At 40.3% G+C, this 15,990-nt stretch overlaps 1 protein-coding gene across 2 annotated transcripts; it reads right to left on the bottom strand.

The window, feature by feature from the left end:
* Window positions 1-425: 425 nt before the first annotated feature.
* Window positions 426-11,989, bottom strand: RB195_005113 (uncharacterized protein; the record flags this gene model as incomplete). 2 transcript variants are annotated; one of them, XM_064177413.1, is made up of 12 exons in its annotated part: window positions 426-496; window positions 553-730; window positions 853-998; window positions 1,060-1,139; window positions 3,440-3,591; window positions 3,804-3,900; window positions 3,972-4,122; window positions 4,245-4,370; window positions 6,837-7,008; window positions 7,346-7,491; window positions 7,571-7,711; window positions 11,941-11,989. In XM_064177413.1, the coding sequence occupies 12 exons, from the start codon at window positions 11,987-11,989 to the stop codon at window positions 426-428; spliced, it is 1,509 nt and encodes a 502-aa protein (XP_064034538.1). The 2 variants fall into 2 exon arrangements, with proteins under 2 accessions (XP_064034538.1, XP_064034539.1); XM_064177414.1 differs by lacking the exon at window positions 11,941-11,989 and having other exon boundaries at window positions 7,571-7,709.
* Between the last annotated feature and the right edge of the window lie 4,001 nt (window positions 11,990-15,990).

Raw genomic sequence — 15,990 nt, 5'->3', positions numbered from 1 at the left:
ACGGCAATGATAAGTTAACGAAACGATAATTCCGCATTGTTCCTCCAGAAGCGAGTACCTCGTATTATATCGAGGGAGAGAAAAAGAAATATCAACAGGCAGGGAAAAGGTGACAGTATAGATAGGGTAGATTTGTAAAACAGAAAGGCAGAATGAAAATATGTGTTTACAATGAGGTAAACCCGACCATGTATAAGTTAATTAGATCTACAAATGGAAGATGAGCTCGCAGCACCAGCGTCCTCTTTGCTTTAGGACAAAAAAAGAACTAGTTTTCTTTCCTGATTGTGGGCGACCCTTAATCATCGTGGTCGAACTTAAACGCCTAGAAGTGATGCCTAAAAGTCACGATTGGGTCGCTCCTACCATAAATCATGTAATAACAACATAAATATCAAAACTATTAAAAATCTGCAAATTTCGAACTATTCCAACAACTTCTCTTCGCATTCGGGTACACAGTACAACATCTTTTGGATACAGTGAGTGAGCCAAGCTGCAAAGCGACACATAAGTAAATAAGTCACACTATCAGAGTGTAGCGCTACTTACTCCAAGGGATACAAATGATATCTGGTTTCTTTGTGCTCTTCACAAACAAAAAGTAGACTGGCACACCAGACAGGATGATTGCCACGCCTACCATTAATTCTACAGGTTGCGATAAGAATGGTAGCACCAGAAATAGGCAGCATAATAACAGGAACGCCACTGGGATGAGGATATTCACCTGGAAGCAGACAAAATCCTCTTGTATCTAGCTAGAAATGGCTGTTAACAACTGGTAATGAGTTGCTGGTCTTTTGAGACATCCTTGCCTGTCTGACACTGGAAAACCAACAAGATTCGCACCTTGATCGGCGCCTCTGCCTTAGGTTGTGTCCACCTCAGCTTAATCAAGCCGGCCACGGAAACTGCCACTACTAGACTTTCCGAGAAAGCACAATAATTAATCAATACGAAAACATCTGTCACAAAAAGCATAGCGACCGATGCTGCTAAAACAATGATTACTCAAATCCAACTCTAAAAGTATAGCAGTCCAGAATTTTACTAAACCTCCCAGGAAGAGTAGCGATGGAAGCGGTGTGAAGTAATTGAGAGAGATCATTGATAACATTTCGGGTAGTTGTCCTTCTCTGAAAAAAACACCAATAATAACGGGTCGTTTATCCACTTTTTGTTTCCGACACGCTGTCTGTCCTTGAAATTCGCATTTGTCCATCTTAATGGAAAGTGCTATCTCTGGTGTGATCAATACATTGGTGATTTCGTTACTAGCGAATAAAGGATAAAGTTTCTGGCGTAGATCAATCCGCTTGGGATGCGCCTCCACGTTCAGTTCAATTCAGAATCGTTTGAGGTTTTACGAACGTGTAACTGGCCTACACAATGACTTGCGGTGGCTAGCCGATGTGTCAAGTCAGTGCTTTTATCCTCCCAGGCAAGTCTGGTACCGATTTGTCGACCCGGAGGGATGAAAGGCTTGGTGAGCCCTAGGGCGGATTCGAACCTCCGATCGATCGTGCAGGAAGCGGAACCTCTTACCGCTACACCGCACCCGCCCTACTAGCGAATAAGCTGGAGAATTCCCAATTGAGCTGTAGTGGAATAGTACATTCTCTAGGACTGCTGACAGCAGTGATCTGTTCGTTCTGAGTTTCAGAATATTCTCGGTGAATGCCATCAGCTCTACGCAGAGTGAACTTAGTTATAAGAATATAGCGGGCAGTTCTAAATTGTTGGAACTATGCCGCAGAAACGTCATTACTTCTATATCTTTTTTTAACTGGTTTTTCTATAATACCACTTTGTTCAGCATGGTTTTTTTTTCAAATTTAATTACCTTTCATATGAACACGAATTTCCCAGCGTACCAGACTTATGAATTTCTTTCGCACAAATTGTAACTTCAAATGAGGTGTTTTTGATGGGGCCAAAGGATAAAGTGTCCGGCGGTGACGAACAGCTGACGCTGTCTCTCTAACCTGTGCCATGCGGGGACAAGTCGATGTGTTAAAGGGATGTCGCCCTACGAATCTGCGGTGGTACTGGTTTCACGTCGGTTATGCCTATACGGGGTCGTAGATCGTGGGGAAGAGGGTGATTCTGTTAATCTCTATCGAATGGATTTTCGACGAATCCCAGGCGGGGGTGGGGCGCAAACGTGGCGCATTGCAATAGAAGCCGTCAGGAAAGGAACAGCATTCCGGGGTCGTCCGTTTCCACTGATACAGGTAGAAATGGACGGAATCACCCCCTTTCCTAATCTACGATCCCGTATAGGCATAACCCACCTGAGAGCCGTACCACCCCAGATTCGTGGGGTGATGCCTTTAAGTCAGGATTTTTCCTCCCAAACAAGTCGGGTACCAGTTCATCGACCCCAGAGAAATGAAAAGCTTCATTGGCACTTGGGCGGATTCGAACCTCGTGCAGACATAGCGGAACCTCTTAGTGAGTGTGCTACACTTGCGTATTCAATGAGGTTACACATGGATTTTTCTGGATTATGAGTTGTGTTACGAAAACGTTCCTTGTGTAGAAGATTGCAGCAGGAAACGTAAAGATCTGTGGATTAGCCCCGATGCCAAAGCATGTTCCCGTTGTTATCCTTGAGAAGCATGTTCCTGTCATATGAATAGGTGTTGTCGTGAACACAGAACGTATTTAATGGCGAAATGGACGACGGTGAGGTGTAAAACTTGCCTGCTTCTGTTGATTAATAGTGTTGAGGAATCTGTCAATCTGCTATATTTAGAAGATCTGGTGTAGGAATGTTGTGGAATTTCACGGGAAAAATAACATTTAAATTGCAATAGGAATCAGATGATATATCGTATTGAACGTCTTCGTATACTCGAAGTTGATTTTCGGAAAGGAGTCAAATCCGAGCGATCTAGCGAGAGGAGAACCCATTGTGTCGAATGCGACCTCAGTACTACATGCATAGCCTGCACCCCGAAGCGCTTGCTAATGAATGGTTTTCTTAAACTTCGACAACTCTGTTATTATATACTTCTACCAATTTGTACTACAAATAACAAAGTTATCGCTGCGGGCAACGAGCGGATGTGGCGCAGTCGGTAAGAGGTTTGATTGTGACTAGATGGCCGATGCTTCGACGCTTTCCTAGGCCCAAACCAAAACTTTCATCCTTTCGAACTCGACAAATCGATACCATAATTGTATGGGAGGAAAAAAACACTGGCTTGATAGATCAATTGGCCCGACAAGTCATTGCATAAGCTGCACACCCCTTTATAAACCTCAAACAATTCTGAACTGAGGTGGAACGCGTAGGGGCATCCCCACGTGGATTGGTCAAAGCTGTCCTTATCCTTATCCTTTTCATTGGTTAATATAATATAATTTCTTATTGATTATTATTAATTAATACAGGAAGAATGTCTTCTATGGTAGAGAAGAAAGCTCTCACCTCGCTCCTGCAAAAAACATTCTTGATGAGGTGAAGAGTATGCCGTTCAGACTTCCGATGCATGAACAGGCGACGAACAGTGGCATTAGCGGAGCGAATGGTCCCATCACTTTCGCGGCAAACGTTACCGCCACAGCATCCGACTCAAGGATCTGCAAAATTTCCGAAAAGTTTTTCTACAGTAGAGAGCGGAAGAAAATTAACAGCCTATCCGAGAATCGAATACTGTCATATATTAATTAACCTGCATCATCAAACAACTCAAAAATATGGGACCCACAAAACTTTTTTTCTGTCATTCAGGTGGCCCACACTACTGCTATTTATAGTAGTTTCCAAAAATAATCCATAGATCTATTCGCACCTCATCAACTGACAGCACAGCAAAATAAGCCAAATTGACGAACATATAGATCAAAGTGACAGCCGGAAGTGAGATATAAATCGCTCGTGGCAAATTTCTGAAAAAAAAGCGTTTAAATCAAGATCTGTTATAACTATGTTATGGTTTGCAATAGAACAGTTCGTCCACCTGTACGGATCCTTAAGCTCTTCGGTTACAAAGTTAAGATAACTGAAGCCTGTGTACGAGAAAACGCCGGAATAAAAGGCCAAAGTTAGTGTAGAAGGTTCTACTTGACTTCCATCCAGCAAATCCGGCATTTGAAAATATTCAGTGTGTCCTGGAAATAATGATATGACAGTGGGAAAGGGAATGAAAACAATTTGCAGTATGAGAAAAAAAAAGAGAAATTGCCGATCAACGACTGATCGCGCGGCAGAAGTAAATTACTGATCAACTCACCCATGGCTAACCATGCGAACCCGGCTAATACCACACAGCCTAGCGCCGCCACCTTCGCTACCGTAAAAATGTCATTGAATCGGGTCGCTAATCTCACGTTGTAGCAGTTAATGAAGGTGAGAAGCGCTGAAAAGGACAAAGAAGTTGAAAAAGCTGCACGTCTGAGCTCTCTGAATTTTTTAGTCGGCATGCGGTGAAGTCCCAACAGTGGGTTCTTTTCTTTAAGTATTTACGTCTTATTTTGTTTTGCACTTACTTACTAATTTTTTATTTTAGTTTAATTTTAATTTTCATTTCACTCCTTCGTTAATCTGACTGACTGTCGTTTTAGCTAGTGACCGAACTTTCTCCCACTTAAAAATGACAAAAATTGTGACAGGCGCTGGAACAGAACAAAAGAAGAAAAATTCTCAATCGATTCATCGAAAATGTTACACTTGTGAGGAGCAGCAGTGATGGCAAAGTTCGTTACTACTGTTTGAAATCAGGGATTCCTTCAATTCTGGATCGTGCACCTAAACTCAAAGAGTGCTTTTCTCTTAATGTTTCGAGTTTTCACTTCTAATAAAATGAATTTATGGTTGCAATTTTACCTTTAATTTTACTTCAGTTGATTATTTATTATCAGTCTGAATGTCCGACCAACGCCGGGCATCAGAATTTTTGTGGTGCTCGCTTTGTTCGTTCTTTTACTTTTTAATACAAATTAAAAACGGTGACATTTTTAAAATAAAAAATAAAAAAAAATATAAATATAAATTAAATTTTAATATAATTTTTTTGTAAAATTAAATTTGTATTTTCTCTAACGACAAATTCTTCGTTATTTTCTCCTAAAAATTTAAATATGAAATGAAATGAAACAATAATGAAACGATGACGAAATGAAATGATTTCGTAGTTTTCTTCTAGAATGCGTCATTCATAGAGTATTCAAACTTGATTTCACTCCTATAATCCTTTGGTATTGCCACAATTTGGAAATATCATTGGAAGTATGAGTTTTTCTCCTCCATTTCCTCGAAAATTACCACAGGATCATATGCTCACACAGGAAATGACGTGAAAGTCATCGTCGTAGTGATAAGGATGGTGTTGACGCTTAGCGGTGCCGCGTAATAATCCGACGCCATGGGACCCGTATTACGGATTTCTGGAATTTCCTTATACACATACACACACGTGACAGAATAAGCTTGTTATTATATGGCAGGATGATTATTACCTTTATTAAATACTACGTCATCTTCATCTATCTACTAATACTCATCTCGCCATGGCAATATTGTTTTTACGGACTTATACATTCATTTCAATTTTGTGAACAAAGGTCATCATGTTTTTCCTTCAGATCCGTTATCTTTGAGCTTACAATCCTGAAAAATTCCCGAGAATATTTGCTTCCATCTAGCTATAAATCCAATTGCATTCGGCTGCCCTTTTTACCAAGTAGTTTCTGCTCCTGAGAAACAATCAGTGTCTCAAATAAATAAATCATGAGAAATTGATACCCAGATGTTCATTTGATCCCCGCCAGAATCAACACACCTATGTTTGAACGAGCCGCCACCGGATGCGAACAAACACTATAATACTCCCAGAGCTGGATGGGCAAGATATTGTAAAAAGTTTCCATCGATCAATAATTCTACACCTGCGGTCATAGAAAAGGAGTTAAGTACGTCAGACACGGCGAAGTTTGAAATTAAAGGAATAAAAAGGAAAAGTGTTGTTCGTTGGCGGCACCAAATACAAAAAAAACTAAGGGAACGGGATGCAGAGAAAAGTTAAAAGGAAAGAGAGATAACATATGGAAAGACAAATGAGGAGATGGATGAAAGGCAATCTTGTTTCACGCACAAAAAAAAAAAACATAAATAGAGGAAAACGAGGGAACGAAAGAGCGTTCTAAGAGAAATCAGACGTAGTGATTAGTTACTTTTTCCATGGAAATATAATAAATAGCGATAATCGGTGCGTAGAATTCTCAGAGATAATCGCAAGATGAAGTAGCGGTGCTCAGATCGTCATTTCTTTTTTTTCGTTGTTTCTTTTGATGCAACTCTTTCTCTCTTCTTTTTTTCTCTTTTCACTCCACCTCTTCACATTTTTTTTCATTTGGAGATTCACACTTTGGCTGAGTGGACGGTTTCGGTTTCAAAGCAATTAAAATAACCCCAAAAACTTCAAAAAAACTTCTAAAACCAGAAATGTGGTAGTGTGGCAAAATACTAAAACAAAAAACCGATAATGCATAATAAGAGAACAATATTGTATTAGGAATAACTGTTCAATTAAATCAAATAAAGTCTAATTATTAATTTAATCTGTTTCTCCTGTAATAGTAATGTAGTGTTCTGTAATAGTTGCGTAGGATATTTGCTCAGCATCGGAGAGCTCCTAATAAGTATTATCTTTTTTAAGAGTCAATGACTCAATCAAGAAGAAAAGGATTTTATTAGATAATGCCACTTGTCTATGTATTCGTTTTAAAGTTTACTTATGTTTAAGCCACTTACTATGCGTATTAAAACAATAATTAAAAAGAAAACGAAGAAGCTTCCTCAAATCAATTTCTTAACCCGATCATACCTATTGCACATGCAGCCAGTAGTGTCACAGCTACTACTGGGACCTCACAGTTCGGAAATAATGGCTTTAGCGTGTAGTTAGCAAAAGTGAGCGCTATAATAGCGTTCGATGTCGGATTGATGATCACAAGAGCCATCCATAAGAACAAAAAAGCTGGCAATGGGCCAAATGCCTGAAATTACGGAAGGTAAAAGAAAAACGCGCATGTCAAACGTCACCATACCGCAACAGCGCCCTCCGCTGTCGGGTGCAAGTTTCCGGCGGATCTGTCGCAAGCTTTTTCGTGTCCAAATTAGGGTCGAGACCAGGCTCACGAGGTCATTCACCAGTTTACAAGGTAAAAAATTTTCCATTTTCTACGTTACCGCTCTCTTCGCAATTCAAAATTTAGTTTTAAAGGTTTTAGATGGTTGAATGGATCAGAAAATGTGAAGCAGGAGTAAAAATGGCTGTTGTTTATCACTAAGGAACTCCTTAAACATCACTGAGTGCGTAGATCTGTGACATACCTCATAGATATAGGCATAGTCACCTCCACTTTTTGGTATAGCAGTACCTAACTCAGCATAACATAAAGCTCCAAGCATGGAGAACATTCCGGAAAGAAGCCAAACAATTAAGGATAACCCAACGCTTCCTGCTTCTCGAAGCACACCTATAAAGACAAACATTTATAGTTTAGCAGATAAAAAATCACAATAACAAGACGTATCAGTTTCGCATATTCCGCTCACCTTTAGGGCTGACAAAAATACCCGAACCAACGATGACTCCGACAATGATAGTGCATCCGTTGAACAGGGATATCCGTGGTTTCAGCTTCACTGCGGTTGATGGGGAGCCCAATTTTTGAGACTCCTCATTTTGACCCATGTCTGGAAAGAATTTGTCTATCTTTAGTTCAGGTTAGAGGAGAAATTAAGCGAATACGATTATACGATAGAAATAATACAGCTGGATTTATTTGTTCACTTACTCACTTGTGCACGGATATTCGAAAAGTTCAAGAATTACATGACACGTACGCCTAGTTTTAGGTTAGCAGAAGACACTGAGCGTATTGTGTCCGCCTGACGCATTACGTACTTGGCAGAGGTGAGAACTCTCTCTCCGTACCCGTCGATCGATAGCGCGATAATCGATACGCGTGCGTGTTGCGTGCGTATCCACGTGCTTTTCTCTAGTGCTCCTGGAGTTGCTGTTGAAGTAAACTCTTCTATCGAGCTCTACATTGATTTAGAAGCAGCCGTAAGCCTCTCTTCAACCTATGTTCCAAAATTCACCATAGTCCACAGATATCAGCGACATAAACAAAGGATAGTGTTTGAAAGAAGCCAAGGCCTGTGAGGTGCTTTTTTTTGTGATCCTTGGGATTTCAGAGCTTGTTATTTAGCGCTATGCTTAACTTTAACGCTATGTTTTTCTAACATTAACTTTTTTTGTTTCTTTTACATTGATTTTCTTCTAACGATATGTTGTTAAAAAGAAAAAGAAAACAAGCTGACTTTGTTTTGTTTTCGACCACATCCAGAAAACAGCGCAATTTCGTACTAGTTTTACTTAGACAAACATGATTTTTATATCCAACAGATATCCGGACGCGAAGGAATATATTCGGTAGGATATTTTATCGCTGGTTTGGGGAATACAGTCCTCTAGTAATTGTGATCGTAATCGTCGAGTGAGAAAAATGGAACGTTTTTGAGAAGAAGATAGTGGAAATGTAGTTGTGGAACACCTGTGCAGACAAAAATTATCTTTTCTCTTTCTTTTACCCTATATAAATTCGCTCCGTATATGTACGTATCACTGTTTTGAAAACTTTGAATGACGATGGTACGATTTGATGGATACGGTTGATACGAATGAAGCAATGAGGTTGGATACGAACAGCTTAGCTCTTTTTCTCACACCACGCTACGATGTTTCGATATTTTTAGTGCCGCTGCAAGCACTCAGAGCCTCTGGGCAGTCGTGTAGTAAAAATAGGAAAAGAGCTCGGAAACAGCATGCTAAATTCTAGCCTATTCCACAACTGAACAAATATTAGAGGGGGAATGAATACCTGTTATATGATGACATGCGATAGAATTATGCATCAAAATACGAATCTTCTACAGTAAATTGGTGCGCATATAAATGAAAACCTTCATCTTCATGGATCTAAGTGAACTATCATCGTCGTAATGAACTAAATGCGAACCAGAAATGATCTAAGCTCAGAAAAGCCATACAATTTCAAGTGCATTACCATAAATAAAGGATCATGTCCTCTGGAAAAAAGAGACAAAAAAAACAGACTATTACTCCACCTTAACAGGAAAAATGAAGAAATTTTCGGATCCGGAACGCGCAAGGGAAAGAAGGTCTCAAAAGTTTTTTCTTTGAAGCACAGTCAGATCGTTACCGATAATGATCATTTCGTTCCTCAAATCTAGGTCTGATCATCCCTGACAAATAGGCGGAATTATATGCTCGCTCGAAAGATCTTAATGGATGAGTTACTTTAAAAACTTATCGGAGGATTCATTTATAATTCGAAAAAAGCACCAAAAATAAAATTCGGGGATTTTGAACAAGTTATGTGACCAAAGAAGCAAAATTTACCAAATGGGAAGTAGAAGAAGATGTCTGGAAGCAGAGGAAAAATTAAAAACATGAAGTGCAAAGGTGTATCTAGTTCCATCAATGTGGATTTTTTTAAGAAAAAAAAAGACGAGAAATTGTGGGGTATTCATAGACGGAAATCTACACCCAGTCGACTTGTCAGTGAAGACAAAATTGACCTAGCGAAAATGAATCACAAGCGATTCTTCCGAGATTTCGAGCAGAATTAAACAGCGTCAGCATTGAAGCAACAATTCAGAATTCAGAAAGAAAAGTCTAGGGGGAATATGATGGAATTTTTGGTCGGAAGTAGAACTTCTGTAGTGACCAGAAAGTGGACGAGTTCTCGACCTCGACATTAGTTGCAAAAAGAGCTGGCAGCTGTTCATCTGCGAGCGCTATCGACGACACTACGGCTTGCACACATAGTAAAAAGGCGGGGCGGCTAAGCGGGCCACACACACTGAGGAGGGGAGATGAGGAGGCGGCTGAGGGCAGAACACATATACACGAATACGCGGAACAAGCACTTATGCACTGTTAAGCACATCAACGTAGCAAATACCGAGAAACCGGACGAAACGAGCAGTTGAGGGCACTATTTGCCAAAATCGCGCACCTCCACGAAGTACAAGGAACTATTATGAAGTATAAGCTCTACTCCAGGAGTTTACTGGGATCTTCTCCAAAGGAACTGACAACCAGACAATCAGAGATGGGTCCGTAAGCTTCTATATCGAAATATCCACTGTCCAGGCTGATTGCTGAAGATTTGACCAGAGCTCAGTCGGGGCTCCGCCTTCATGAGCCAGACGCGTGCAATTTGCATCAGAATGATGCAATCTTGTCCGCACGTCATTTTTGCGAGGAAAAGTGCATTGCGCAGTTTGCAGCAAAAATTTTAGTCTCCTCAAGCATCAGAGTAATGCAAAAGAGTTTAAAATCAAGTTCTGCCCTTTTTGGGAAAAATTTCGAAAATGTTCATGTAATTTTGTCCGTATTATTTTTGGATTTCTCCGAAGCTTATCGATTAGAACAAAGAAGTTCTTCGCTGCAATTACGACTGGGAAGAAATTACAATCGTGCAGGCCTTACGAAAAAAAGACACGAAAAACAATCCGTGAACACGAAAGAAAAGCCCCATGAATCCGTTCGACGACACAACAATATCGATCGGTCGTCCCATCGATCGGCGTATACAGAAAGGAAAGGCGCTATCGCTCGCCTATGCCGAAGACGTAACGCTCCAAGCCGAGAGAGCACGATCGGCAGTGCGTGTTCAGTTCCTAATCTGATGAGACTATGATATTTGCAAACACTTTTCCCTTGATTAATGCTATGGCGTACAGTTTCACTTTCGCTGCGCGAAATGTTTTTTTTTTTTTAATTTCCTCGGATTTTCCTCCGCTCTTCGTATCCCAGTTCGAATAGAGGAGGAAACAAAGGATACGGTCGAACTCGGCTCTAAGTCCGCTTTTCGTGATCAGGAATGTATATGTTCTTGTACGTAGGAGATACGGATCTACACCCTTCCCCTGTTCTATCCAGACACCGCCGCATTTTCCTTCCACTGGATTCGTCATTGGACACGATAGCCTAGCTGCTAATTAATATCTTAATTAAAATTCTATTTTGGGGAAAGAACTTCTGAGAAACACTTCTCGATATTTTGATCTATTAGATTGAGTCATAAATAATTTCCGTTCTGTTTCTTCTATATTTACTGTGATTGTGACGTACTGAGCTTCTCTGCCAACTCTCTCGGTGTTTGACGTGAATTTTGTTCCAATATTGTCCCCAAAATACCGTCCTCGACGTCTGAAGGACGACCTCATGCCTCGTTTCGTCTTTCAAGGTCACATCTCCAGAACGAAATTCGACAAATTACTTTCTAGCCGCCCACCGGTTATCACTCCTTCGTCATACACGCTGCATAAATTCTGAGCCGTTATTAAATTCTGTTAGCTTAATTAACGTGTTTAACTTAAGAACTTCATTAACTTGTTTAAATTCCAAAAGCATCACATGGTTTTAGTGTATTTCTTGATTCTCCATTTGTTTTCTAAATAATTAACATTAGAGCGCTAAATTATGTCAATGCCACATAGATCTTAAATAGTAAAATATTTGGTCTTGCAGTGAATCCACCGGCTAAAAACGGTTGAAAAAAAGGATCTTAGCGTCGGTCCCCCCGAAAATTGGTCTAATTATTTATTTTTAGCGGTAAAGAAACATATATTTATTTACTGTGGTTTTTTTCCATACGCAAATGCTGACAACGGTGAATTTTACCAAGCATTTGGTAAGGGATTATCCACTAGCCAACTGACGAGAAAGGAACTAAACGAACTAGGGCGACGGTAGCAGATGAGTGAGACCGTTTTTCTCTGGTTGTTTTCATGGTGAACAAAAAAAATTGTAAGGTTTAGTGCATAGACACTAGAATACTGTCTAAAAAGTGCGAGAAGTTTTGCCTCCCTAGCGATAACAAAAATACCTTGTTTGGGTAACCCATCATATGCGTAAACAATAACAATAGATGCCATGCACCTGAACATAACTTATCTATGACTAAACCTAACAGTATTAATAGTCTGTAATCTTTGTCTTCTTCTCGTCTGCCTTCTAGTTACAGAATTTGTTTTTGCTTGTTCTTGAGTGTTTTTTTCGACACACCTTTCAGAGCGTAGAAAATAAATGAACAACGATCGTTTCGATATTGAACATACCATCATTGATCTTTGATCATCCTATCCTCTGGCATCGACTTATTCATTCGCTACAGCCCTACCCACAAGTGATTTCTGTCCATTGTTCCTTGTTCTTAGAAATGATATCTCGGCATTCTCCTTAGCGTTGAAGAGATCATCTATGACCGCACAAAGACGATGAACTTTTTCTAGAACTTTAATCTACATAGGATGCTTCAGGATTAGAGTCCATCCTTAATAACATACGATTATTCATCGAACCACTTTAGACCCTTCTAGAAGAGAAAACATACCATAAAGTTTCCAAAATAGTTCCATTGTTGTTCCTACAGTGCAGCTCCGCCGCGTCGCTTCAAGCGCACTCGCGTACGCAACTGCACCAAACTTCATCTCCGAGGTTTTGACCGAAATAAACTATTCATCAGAAATTCATCGTCCAAAGACTTGAAGCTGCAGTTTAACGAGAGTAAATCCACGATACGTAAGGGGATTTTCTAAAGAGAAGCTGGACACAGGTTCTCAAAAAAAAAAAGAAGAAAATTCCAACCATCTTTCACCGTCACCCTAGTTAGTTCAGGTTTTCTTTTTCCTCAGTTGGCTAGTGGTAACCCCTTACCAAATCTCACTCTGCACTCTGCTAAGATTCACCGTTGTCAACATTTACTTATGGAAAAAAAAACCACACTAAATATGCTTCTTTACTGCAAAAAAAAAATTATTACGACCAATCGTCGGACAGATCGACGCTGAAATCCCTTTTTTCCGGATGATTCAACCGTTGGTGGCGCGGGGAACCACCGCAAGACCCAGAAATTCCACTATGTCGAGGATAACGTCTATGTGACACTGTCACAATTTCGTGCTCTAATGTTAATTCCACGCCCATCGGGTTCCATCGGCTGCGTCGCGGTGGGGCGGAATCCACGCAAACGTGGAGTGGAATCAAATTTAGTGCCATTATTCCACGTTGGACGTCACCGTGTTCGTCACTTGTTTTGATTTTGTGATTGGCCGCGGAGGAAATCATTAATTTGAGCTTAAATTGGTATTGGATCGGTTCTTTCTTCATCTAGTCGTTTATTTCTACCTTTTTTTCTGTTCTGTTGTCAAATTACAGTACTTGTTCGGTGGGGAGTTTTTCTCTGGCGATTGGAATCTGCGATGTTTCGCTCCAAAGTTCATTCGTAGTACCCCTAAACCAACCGGTTTCAGTGTTCATTGAACTTTTTGAGCTATGAACTATTTATTCCCTAATCAATCATTTGAACACAAGCAAAACCCTGGGCCGTAGTGGATTAAATGTCCTCAAACAGATTTGGGACAACGCTATGGAGTTCATTTTGTTGCCCGGTTTTTATCTTTCCTTGGAATGAACGGAAAGAAACCATAGTGAAGATACCGAACATTATAATTGAGATTTTTTGAGACTCTGGAGCGGGGGGGAACTTAGCAGGTCATCTGCTAGGACTGGCTGCTTACATCTGGTAAATTTGCTAAGCTATGAACATGGTTTTTTTTCGAAGACTCTCGTTCCAGTTCCTAGGAACTCCATTAATATGGCCGGTTCGCCAATACAACGTTTTTCATCCGTGTTTCCCATTAGTGTTTGATTCATTTGAGTTCATCATTAGTTCTACGGTCATCTTCTTCGTCCCCATTCATCACAGCGCGCCCGCCTGGGATCTATTGCACAAATGATGCGTTCTGGATTTTTATTTTTGGATTTCTCCACTATTTTCCTTTTCTAGAATTCATATTTTAAAAATATCGGTCGATTTGATGAAAGATATAAATTCATCCCAGCTCACTTCTTGGTCGAGTCTTAAGATTTTCTGGGAAGAAAATTCGCATAGAGCGAAGGGATTCTACGGAGTTTCTTCCGTTCTCTCACCTTCGCCGATTTGGGACAGGTGACTAACCTATGCACTGAAAACACGAGAAAAAATTGCGACGATCTCAAATTGAGATTTTTTTTGTTTCTTCCTTCCACATCTGCTAATAAAGCCATCATCTACTTGTAAATTGGTGTCCCAGACGAATTTATCAATCTGTGCAATCAGCGCGGATGTTATTAAGGGCAACAAAATTATTATTCGGTCTCTAATTGACTAACATTCTCTTGCGCTATTGAAATGCAGTGCTTTTTAAACGCTATGAGCATCTTTTTGCGATCTTTAAATCTGAAACCGTTTTGGTCTAAGGATTCATGCGAATTCTTGGCTCGCAAGAAGAGCTTCCTACTTGATTTGATTCATGTTTTGTGCATTTTAATACTGTGGCAGCTACAATGAGATATTCTGGATACTCATTTTTCCTGTAGAGAGCTTTAAAAATTTTTAAATGAGTGAAACTGCAGAAATTCAGAGCAAGAAATATTTCATCTGTGGCTCATTTCAAACTTCTGATGTCAAGGTTTTCTGAAACCTTTCCAATATACACGGAGTCGCGCATACAAGTCTGATTTCTACCTGCTTGCGGCGGCCTTACTTGTACTAAATGTCATCAGACGTTTGAGTGTACGCTCTGGGAAAGTACGAATTTTGTAACTTGCGCAGTTATATTGCTGAAGTTACACAAATATTGCAAAAAAGTGCTATTGCCCACCACACCGCTGGTGCCCAAAACAAAAAGGTCAGATATCTAGGCGTAACATCGAATCTTTGATAGCAGCACTTCGTTTCGTTGCGATAAACCGCCGAAAATTATTGACCTGGTGTGCTGGAGTCGGGAGATCATCCCTGCGATTGAAGGCATCACCCCACCAATCTGGCTTGGTATGAATTTCGTTCGAGTATACCTATATCGGGTCGTAGATAATGAATATAGGCGTGGTTTCGCTCATCTCTTCCTGCACCACTGTAAACAGACGAGTTCGCAATGCGGTTCTTTACGAGGTCCTTCATTGCATTGCTCCGCCCCCGCCTGGGATTCGTCGAAAATCCATTCGGACGCCCCGATAGGCAGTTCATTTCATTGGACGAATCGCAGGCGGGGAGTCGGCGCAAACGTGGCGCGTTGCAATGAAGGACCTCGTAAGGAGTCGCATTCGGAAGCCGTCTGTTTACAGTGATGCAGGGAGAGATAGGCAGAACCACCCCTATATTCACAATCTACGATCTATAGGTATACTCCAACGAAAATCCATACCACGCCAGATTCGTGGGGTGATGCTTTTGAGCTGAGTAACTACATGTGTGTCTTTGTGAATCACCTATCACATAGGTCAGTTGATGTTGTTGTCGTACGCGGTTACACAGTGATGCTCCGCATTTTGCCGTATTTACTACCTTTTCCGATTTTTGGTAGTAAATCAATGAGAAGCAATCTTTGGATGACAGAATACTCTCTTTACGTCATCGCCACGTATGTGATGATGCCTGTGCTGCCAATAACCATTGATTTGCCCGCAACTTTTTGCCATCTGAGCTTTCATAAAAGGCTACAGCCCATGAGAACATAAAACATGCCTCGTAGTTACCTATTTCTGTGTTTCACACAAAATACAGAAAAAAATGTGAGTAATAGCTATTAGGGGAAAATCAGGTATGTTAATACCTAAAGATAAGTGCAAAAATTGAAATATCATCATTGTAAGCATCTAATTTTATAGTACACAGTTCGAAACACCAAAACCTTCGTCTAGAGTGAACAGTGAGTGGACCTTTTTTGACGAAAAAAACTAACTCTTTTTTTAAAGTCTATCTTCAGTGTGACTTATAGTGTGTAAGCCATTCCCACGTATTTGGATCGCAATTCCTTGCCAGGAACTTTTCCATGAATATTCTAAGTCCGTTTTGAAAGCCACCATGAATGTCATGAAAAAAAAAACATTATTT

Source organism: Necator americanus, chromosome I (genome assembly GCF_031761385.1).
Source record: "Necator americanus strain Aroian chromosome I, whole genome shotgun sequence".
In the NCBI taxonomy this organism is placed as follows: Eukaryota; Metazoa; Nematoda; class Chromadorea; order Rhabditida; family Ancylostomatidae; genus Necator; species Necator americanus.
Note: the sequence above shows the minus strand (reverse complement) of the source record. Positions and strands in the feature narration are given on the sequence as shown.